The sequence below is a fragment of the Euphorbia lathyris genome, chromosome 3, assembly GCF_963576675.1.
Source record: "Euphorbia lathyris chromosome 3, ddEupLath1.1, whole genome shotgun sequence".
Taxonomy (NCBI): domain Eukaryota; kingdom Viridiplantae; phylum Streptophyta; class Magnoliopsida; order Malpighiales; family Euphorbiaceae; genus Euphorbia; species Euphorbia lathyris.
Genome location: NC_088912.1, coordinates 2197329 through 2207514, shown reverse-complemented (window position 1 = coordinate 2207514; position 10186 = coordinate 2197329). Strand labels below are relative to the sequence as shown.

The 10186-nt window shown below is 34.0% G+C and overlaps 1 protein-coding gene across 1 annotated transcript; it reads right to left on the bottom strand.

Moving 5' to 3' along the window:
• Positions 1–4768: 4768 nt before the first annotated feature.
• On the bottom strand, positions 4769–5549 carry LOC136222372 (histone H3.3-like). The gene is made up of 4 exons (XM_066010082.1): positions 5424–5549; positions 5207–5292; positions 5029–5119; positions 4769–4939 (listed from the first exon to the last, which is right to left on the bottom strand). The coding sequence occupies exons 1-4, from the start codon at positions 5493–5495 to the stop codon at positions 4769–4771; spliced, it is 420 nt and encodes a 139-aa protein (XP_065866154.1). The 5' UTR covers positions 5496–5549.
• Positions 5550–10186: the final 4637 nt, after the last annotated feature.

Below are 10186 nucleotides of genomic sequence, written 5' to 3'. Positions count from 1 at the left end.
TTGTATAAGGTCATTAATTGGACATGTCATGTCCATATCATCTCCACATCATCTCCAAAATTATATGTAGAGAATTAATATGATAAATATATACAAACAACATCACCTTATTTATAAAGAATCAAATTTACAAAAAAATTCAAATAATTGACTAGTAGTTTGTTGACATGCTAATGCGTAAACAAAACATAAGGGGCCAAAATATGGAACCTCTTGTATATTTATGACCTCAGGTGAGTCATCTTGTCCAAAAATATGATATTTTAATGTTTACTATCAGGTGTCGTGATGTGGAGAGAGAGATATATTATGTTACAAAGTGGAGAAGGGGCAATAAAATAGTAGTGGAAGAAAAACTAAAATGTACAAATCAGGGAGAGAGATCTAAGTGCAATAGAGGAGGTTGTTGATATGTGACAACTGCAACATGAATATGTTCCCCTTGCTTGAAGCTTTCTGAAAATCGAATCTACCCATTAACAAACTCAGTCAATTCCACTTTCTATTACTAAAATTTTATATTATGGTTAGCATTCACCAACCAAAAGTTTTTTTGTTTATGTTGGTTTACGGGCAGAAAACTACGTACTACAACCTAGTTAATTTGAGCACAATGGAAACCGAGAACATGAGATGGTTATCATCATCACAACAATGTAACCAAATTCTTCTTGTGGTTCAAGTATAGTATGAGATGGAACAGAGCAATTATTTGAGTAGCAACTAATAAATCACAAATTAAAATAAAATAATGTTAAAAGGTAAAACTTCTAACCTCTAATACTAAAGTCCAACAAATCCAATTTGACTTGGATAAGCCTAATGTTTACTATACGATGCAATCACTACATGGAAGCTAAATTTATTATCCCTTAATGCTGGTTTTATCTCAAACTGGTGTACATTAATTTGGGGTCTAACTACACTATTGGTAACTCCGTTAACTCTTGGTGTAGCATAATCAATAAGTCTAGGGCGTTCTCTAACCATTTCTACTACTTGTGGCTCTTGATTTTGCGTCTCTTTATTCATTTTCTTTTTATTATTTTTATTTTTCTTTAGCGTCTTCTCAATTTCAGGATCAAGTGATTCCGGTTGAATGCCTGAACTTCTAGTACTGCGCATGAACAGAAATTACGCGTATGAACTGAAACTATGCGAAAACACAACTTATAACTTTGATTTGTTTAGAAAGATGTAACAAATTATCAATTAATTCAGTTTAAAGGAATTGAATTGTAGTCAATCTATACCCTTCAGCCTAAGACTGAAAACCTTAATCAAATTCGGAATATTCTAATTACGGCAACAACCAAATGTAAATCAGAATTTGTTTAAGTGTTCAATAAAGTTCGCATGAACAATTACCAAATGTCTTTCTAAATATTTTTTGTACGTAAACACCAATTAGATTTACTTAAAGAATGTCGTCAGATCCAACGTTATATAAAACAATAGTCAAAATGGAATTGTATTAAAAAGATATTTATTAGTTTGAATTGAAACATCACAAGTACATAGAATAAGAAGTTTGATTGGCTTTTGACTACATTGAGTTTCGGTTTGTCAATCCTTTACTCAACTTCGTAGGTTTGTCAGATCGTAGGTCACCCCAATACTGGTTCCTCTCGTTGAATCCTCGAATTTCGGCCACTACAGAGTATAAACTCGACTTCGAAGAAAACTCTAATGTAAACTATAAAATCTATATATTGTATCTATAACTATTTGTAACTTGTATAACAAGTTTATATCTAACAAAATTCTGAACTAGAACAACCAACACTGAATTCTGAATTTCTCCTCTATTTATAATTGTTCAAGATGTGTGTTGAAGAGACGTATCCGTTGGTGAAGAGTCGCCTCTATTCGGATGAAAGGATGTGTCATTTGGAAATTAAAACATGTTAATTGTGCTTAATTCCCTTGCGTTTAAGACATTTCTGCGATTTGCTAGACGGAACCAATCAGATTTCTATTTTGCTTTGACGAAATACCGTATAGTTATTTTTTTTCACATTTATTCATGGTGTTTGTGACCTACTACCAACGCATGATAAAATTCACACATCTGAAGGGTGGATGACCAGATTCGTGACATGAGAACACAATTTGATGATTTTTTTAATTAGCCAACTTACGATTGTTAGGAGTAAAATTACACGATTTTAGACGTTAGAAGTACAATTTGTGATTTAACACCTTATCCCAAAAATTTAAGCTGATAGTTAAGATTTAAAAATAGTTTTATAATTACCTTTTGAACCAAACGGTTAAACTGTTCGGCCTAAGATGTTTTGATACCATGTTAAGAAATCAATAGAATTTAAAATTTAAACTAAGAGTTAAGAGATAAGAATATTTTTTATTATATTATCTGTAATTTTTTAATAATAAAAATAAAAAAACTACATTTTAATGTTTATATTTAGCTATAAGATGTTCCATGTCATGTTAGTGATATTTGAAGGAAATCTGCCATAAGAGTTTTTAGAAATAGCACATTTACTTACAAAAAAAAAACATATTTACAATTTAGAAATTGATGATAATGAGGAGCAAAGTTATTATAATAATGGTGCTATCTCTTTGCCTAATGGATGTGTTGGCAATATTAATACTATTTATTATGGAGAGTTGGAGCAGCTCAATTTTGAAAGGGAATACAATTTCGCTGCACAACGAAATCTGCACGAGAATAATGTTTTTTTGGTCAGGTGCCTATCAGCAGCGCTCGGAGCGGATGCGGGAAGATGTTAATGGAGCAACTGATCGTGCTGATTTGGAACAGGGTCAAGATAGCCGAGTTGATTATGTTTAGGTGCCGCAGATGGTAACTCAATACAAAATAAATTGTGATGCGTCATTCATGACTAGAACATCTGAAGGCTTTTTTGGCATGGTAATTAGAGACTGCAACAGGATGGTTTCTATGTCAGGAGGTGGTCCAATTGGTTTTTCGTTGTCGGCTTTACACGCAGAACTATTAGCAATTCTCTTTTCTTTAAGAATTGCTCGTGACTGTGGATATCGAACAATCATCGTTGCATCTGATTCGTCTTGGGCAATACAACTGCTAAAATTCCCACAAAAATTGACAAATTGGTTGGGGGTTATTGTTGGTGATGTGCTTGAGACGGCCGGTGATTTTGGATCTATTGAATTTGTGTTTGAAAGGCGACAAGCGAATACGGTTGCATATAAATTAGCGGCTTGGGCGCGTTGTCTTAATCATTTGGAAATTCTTATTGAAAGATTTCCCTGTTTGTGTTTTGCCTTGTATTATGACTGATGGTACTTTCGGTTCCTATTAATACAAGCCTTTTGTTGTTGATCAAAAAAAACAAAAAAATTTACCTTAAGTAAAAAAACTAAGAATTATAAAAGAAATTATAATTATATATACATTTTTCTAATTTGAAGTAAAATTAACACTATTAATTCTTTTTCATATCTTTCTTCTTAAAGTGTTTTTTTAATTGACTTTTTGGTTTGTGTTCTTATATTTCATCGGAACTCTTCATACGTCTGATTGTATCTGCTCTCTATAATTCTGTCGTTTATGCTTTTTTCGGAGTTAGCAAGAGCGGAAATGGTTTATCTTGTCCGTAGATCAATAAATCTACGTGGTTGCAACAAAAAAAGGACTCAGATCCGAATGTTCGGAATGGTCTAAAGGATGAAGTTTGGAATGCAGATGTCTTTCTACAGATTTGGATTAACGAGAAATATATTGTTGTTTTGTGTTTTTTGTGCCTTTTATGGCATCTTTTTGCTCTTTGTAGTCATTTCTATCCCTTTGTGGATATTGTATTTACTTTAGTCTGTAATGATGTGAGGTTTTATTCATTCCATTTTGCTTGTTGTACTTCTTCATGTTTCATCTAGTAAAATTACAAGCATTTCTCAAAAAAAAATGACTTTTTAAAGTGCTAAATTTAATTATTATGGTTTATCCAATAAAAAATCGAAAGTTGATTTACAAAGTATATATTAAAAAAACTATAAATATTTCTATTATATAATTATACAGTAACAATGCATGATAATGTATGTGTATAATAAGTTTAATGGTTATTTAAAGAAAATCAACAATCTAAATCTTATTCTTTAAAATATAAGAAAATTTATGATTATAATATATTGAACTATTAATCTCAAAAATAATTCATCGACATTATATATCACGCGCGCTTTTGTACTAGTTGACTTACTAATAATATATTCAAGTGTAATAAAATGAAATAACAAATTTTTCTTTAATTGCAAATTATTTTCTAAGTTCAAAATTCTTTATCCATCTCATCACAATAGTCCGTTATTGACATTCTTTCTAGTTTATTCCTCCTCCATCACCCAATTTGAATTAAATACGTCCAAAACTTAATCATATTGGTTATAACATTGGTAATTAAGAACAATTTTACCCTTAATGATCACAAATTGGAATTTTACCTTTAATGATCATAAGTTGGCATGATGAATCTTGACATTTCGATTGCATATACGTGAAAATTGGACAAAACAAAATTAAAAAATTATATTAAGTTGGAAATCAATTAAAAATTACATTGTAACTTTTATACAATACAAATAATATACATTTTGCAGAAATGACATTTTAACTTTTATACAACACAAACAATATACATTTTGCAGAAATTACATTTTAACTTTTATACAAAACAAACACAAATTCTAAAAAATATAAAACCAATTGCCTAAACTATCTCTGTTGCTTAACCAAAACACCAAACACAAAGAAAATCTAAAGACGTTCACTACGGATCCGCCTAGCAAGTTGGACGTCCTTAGGCATTATCGTTACCCGCTTCGCATGAATAGCGCAGAGATTAGTATCCTCAAACACACTAACCAAGTAAGCCTCCGCAGCCTCCTGAAGTGCAAGCACCGCATGGCTCTGGAACCTCAAATCATTCTACCATAAATCAACAAAAATATTCATCACCAACAGGTTTCCTTTCCCCCAATTTCTTAACAATTCATAACAAAAATTGGATTACTGACTTTGTAATGTTGAGCAATTTCACGAACAAGCCTCTGAAATGGCATTTTACGGATCAAAAGATCAGTGCTCTTTTGATACTTTCTGATTTCTCTGATAAATTCATCAAACAAAAAGATTCCATCAGATCGGGATTAATTACAACAGAAGAATATAATTGAAGTTACTGCGACTGCATACCGGAGAGCCACTGTTCCAGGACGGTAACGATGTGGTCTCTTGAGTCGTCCTCCAATAGTACTTGGAGGAGCCGATAACCTAGCAACCTATATGAAATTGATAAATAGAGAAGTATACATGTATTGAAACATAAACCCTAAAAAAAGGCAATTAAACAGATCTCTAAACAAATCAGTTCCATTCCTAACTCCAATTAAGCATCTAATCTAACACATACCTTTGCTGCTAGTTGCTTCCTGGGAGCCTTTCCACCGGTGCATTTACGAGCAGTTTGCTTAGTACGAGCCATTTCACTTTCAAAATTAGAAGAGAAAGAACAGAGACTGCGATTTCTGAATATCAAACAAAGTAAGGAATTACAAAAATGGAAAAGTAAAATGGGGGGCTTTATATAGGGAGAGAGATGATAGAGGAATGTTGTAGTTCGGTTGAAAGTGGGGGCGCCAAAATCCCAGATAACTGAAAATGTAACTTCTCCATCCTTGTCAGGGTAATCTGATTGGTTGATTTTTTAACTATAGATCGCTAGCATGGACGACTTGTTGGCAAATCAGCGAGTAGGTGACTGATTTTTTTTTAATTCGCATCCAAAATCGTGTTGTGTTCTGAGACTGTCCGGATTAGCCAATCGGATCTCTCGAACCAGGAACTAGACAGACTTCCAGTCCAAATCTATTGGATTCTTGAAAATGCAAAATCCAACAAAAATTGTGACTAATCCATGATCTAAATGTTCAACCGGACTAGAATTGACTCCGGTTTTTTAATATTTTTTCTTTTGTAAAAAATTAATTTATTTGACTATAATATTTGAAATAAGATAAAAATAGTAGGGGTACAATACTCATTTGGCTCCTCAAACTAAGGTTTCTCTATTAATTAAGATATTAAACTATCAAAATCATCAATCGGGTCCCTGAACTTAGCAAAAATTATCAATTGAGTCCCTATTCTAAACAAAAATCATTAACTAAGGTCTTATCGAAACTCATTCGGTTGAATAGTTTCACACTCTCTTTTTCAAACTTATTTTGGACCAATACAGAGATTATTGCAATCAAAACCAAATAGTCTTAATTTCTGATTTTAGTATAGGACGGAGATTGATGATTTTTGTTTAGTTAGATTGATGATTTTAATAGTTTAGAGTTCTAATTGATTTTAAAACTTTAATTTAGATAGCCAAATAGATATAATGTCAATAATAGGAAACTATTTTTAATGGACTCAACTTCTTTAGCCTAAACCAAAAGTTTAGAGCATCTCTAATGCATGACATAGGAACATTCTATAATTTTTCATTTAAAGAAACAATCTTCAACCATTAGAGTTAGGAAAAGTTGGTATCCATTTTTTTGGACATTATCCACAATGTTTTTTAGGGCTCTATCTCTAATACTTTGTGTGTGAAGTTTATCTTTAGACTTTTTTTATTTTTCACTTTATAATTTTATCACTGAATACTCGGTGCGTCACAACACGGAACCCGCAATTACAATCGTCTATGACGTTGAGATGTACTTCAATATACGGCTTAATTATTTCAACGATTTTATCTGAATTTGTTTAATCTGAAATATCAACTGCAGGCCCATCGGTACCTGTAATAATATAATTTTAGACTTAATAAACATTCAATGTTGTAAAAATAATAGTAAAAATATTACCGGAAATAATACTAAAAATAAATAATCAATAAACAAGAAGTGAATGGAAACAATAAAGGAATACAAAAATAAAAGAAACATTAACCTATTAAAAGAAGTGGATGGAAACAATAAAAGAACACAACTATCTTGAAGTAAGCAATGATTCTATCCAAACATGAGTATGTAAATTAAAAATAATAGTATATATCATGGGGCGGATGATGAAGAGCTACACCCACGACTCCGAGATGAACTAGAAGACCGAGCACATCCACAAAGACTGTCACGGTACTCCCACGCACTCCGCAGACGTTGGGTTGATAAGCTCCACTTCGGTCATCCTCACACAACAGTTTTGACTTCCAATTCACAATATTTAGCTTGGTCCATATGAAGTTGATCGTGAATAAATTGAGAAATGTTGTGCATAAATGTTGGGTCACTTTTATCGACCTCCTCAAGAAGAGAGTGAAAGTATTCCCGATCTTAAGTCCCATCAACATACCCGACAGTGTCAGTAGTGGCAGAATAACCAATGACAAGTGTCTTCCAAAATGTGTGTATCCTGGAAATACTAACCGGGGTACGTGATATTTTCGCTCGGCTCAACTCGTATGCACAAGAGATCTGATAAGAGGTTCTCAACTTGTGACCACAACGTTCATCCACTTCATGAATGAACTTTTTCATATGCACTATTCATCACTGATCAAATCTATACAGTAGTGGGACACTTTGCATGTCAGGTAGTTGAATGGAAATCTGGTGTGCAATACAGGTTTACACTGTCTTGAAGACTTAAGATTACCACTGATACGAATAAAAATGTAGTAACCGTTAAAATTTATATTAATAAATGCAAATATAATAATAACACTAACAAAATGGAATAAAGGTACGTATACCTGATCTTGATTACTTGCAATTCAATTTCGTTGTGAACTTTCATCCAAACTGTATTGAGGGCTCTAGTGGAGGAATTCAATCATTTCTTTAAAGAAGAGTGTTCACTCTCCACTCTACATGTACTTGTGTTGCCAAAATGTAGGAAATTTTTTGTCCATGCAACAACGAACTTCTCAACATAAGCTATCACATGACCTAACATTCTCATTGAATACTTCATCTTTGCCACATGAAACTCCAATTCATCTACTATTAGGGATTGTATTATTTTCTTTCCATCTTCCATTCTTGAATTGCATTGCAAATATCATGTCTTCGCCTATGAGTTTGTAGACCTTGTTTTCTACATCCTTGTTTATATGCCAAGTACATAACAAGTGTGCAGAATCTAGAAAAACCTCTTTAATAGACCTCATCAACCCCAACTCTCTACCAGTCAAAATAATTCTCGGATTCACATCAAATCCGATAAAATTTCTCAACCTCTCCATGACCCAACGATAGCTCGACTCGGTCTCATCCTTTGTAATCGCATAAGCTATCTGAACTTGTTGTTACGTGGAGTCATTACTATTGATATTCCATGTTTTTATTATCATAATTATCATTGTTTTGTAAGTTTTGTTAATATAATGGTGGGTAAAAGAAAATTTGAATTTGGAAGTTCGAAGAGAAAGAAAAAAGAAAGACAAGATAAACTCACTCAATCTATAATGAAATCCATGAATATGTATGTGAAACCTACTAATATATTGCCAAATTTAGTAGAGAATGCCACAATTGATGAAAATTTTACCGATAACATATCTATTGATGATGAAAATTTAAACCCCTCACATATTGATGAAGTTTTGCTTGAGAATATAGTAGTTAATGATGAGAATTTGAATAATGTGAACATTATCGATGAAGATTTAATCGATAATCTTAAGAATGTAGTTTTTTTTTAATGAAAGTAGAGTAGCTACCTAGGGCCGGATTCGGATATCCCAACAAGGTTGGCACCCCCTTCCTCGGTTAAGGCAACTACCCGAATATATTAAAGAACAAAAAATAGAATTACAAGCTAGAGGGAGAGTTATGTAAAACGTAAATGTGCAAGATTACATAAGTCATAAAAAATGTATGAGTCACAAAACGCAGGAGCTGAACTCCACCAACGAATCCCGGTACAGGTTGCCTTCCCGGTAGATGTGGGTAGCGACAACCTCCATTAAGGCACATTGGGATAGGCATTTCATCCACTCTTGTCTGATCGTCCATGGGACTGCCCTTGATTTGCGGCGAATTAAGTCGACAATGTAGGCCGAGTCTGATTCGATCCAAAGAGTCGACCACTCTCATTCCCATGCGGTATCAACCGCAAACATCACTGCTTTTAAGTTTGCTAAATATGCGTGAGTCTCCCGAATTGAAAAGGCAAAACATCCTTCGAGAATCCCCTTGCGTTCCGAAAAATCCCGCCCACACCCGCGACCCTAGGGGCACCGAGAGCTGATCCATCTATATTTACCTTAGTCCAGCCCCGGGGCGGGGGGATCCATCGCACCATAGTAATGTTTAGGGCAAGAGGCGGACGAAGCCGGATTGTTAATTAGCTGAGTGTCCGCATATCAGCAGGGTCGTGACCACGCGAGCTTTTAATGCAGAAACTCCACTCTCGTTCATTTTTTAACATAGCCGCATTGCAAAAAGACCAGATGAGCCAACAACATGAGGTTATAGCCAACTTCCAAAGATCAGACACAAGTCTACCAAACTGCAACATTAAAAACCGATCAAAAAAGGTGATTAAATGAGCCGCTAAAGTCGACCGTAATCCCGAAGATGAATTAAAACTCTTTCCTTGATATCGATTTTCAAGGCCATGTTTCCCTCGAAGCAGTGTTTGTCTAGCATGTTAATTCATTCAGAAGCAGTGGCGATGCAGTGATGAATGCTCCTGTTCTTTATAAACCCGAATTGATTCTGTGAGACAATCTTAGCCGCCACTAACGCCAGTTGGTCAGATAGAATTTTTGCCATGATTTTGTAACTGTAGTTTCCTATAACAATAGGTCTGTAGTTTTCAATTATGTTTGCCTCAGCCGATTTAGGAATCAAAGCCATGAAGTTTGACTTTTGTCCCGGAATAATACAGCCACTGTCAAAGAAAATGAGTACCATGTTACAGACGTCTTTACCGATGATTTCCCAAAAATTATCGTAAAAAAACTCCCCCAAACCCATCAGGTCCCGGTGCACTGTCTTTATTCATACTGAACACTGCCGCTATAATTTCTGCTACAGTCGGTCTGATGATTAATTTGTCGTTATCTTCACTTGATACCAGAGAAGGGATCACTTCCGCAATTGGAACTTGATTGACCATATAGGGAGGTGATAAGCACCCAAAATGACAAGTTTACTAGGCCCTGAAATCAAG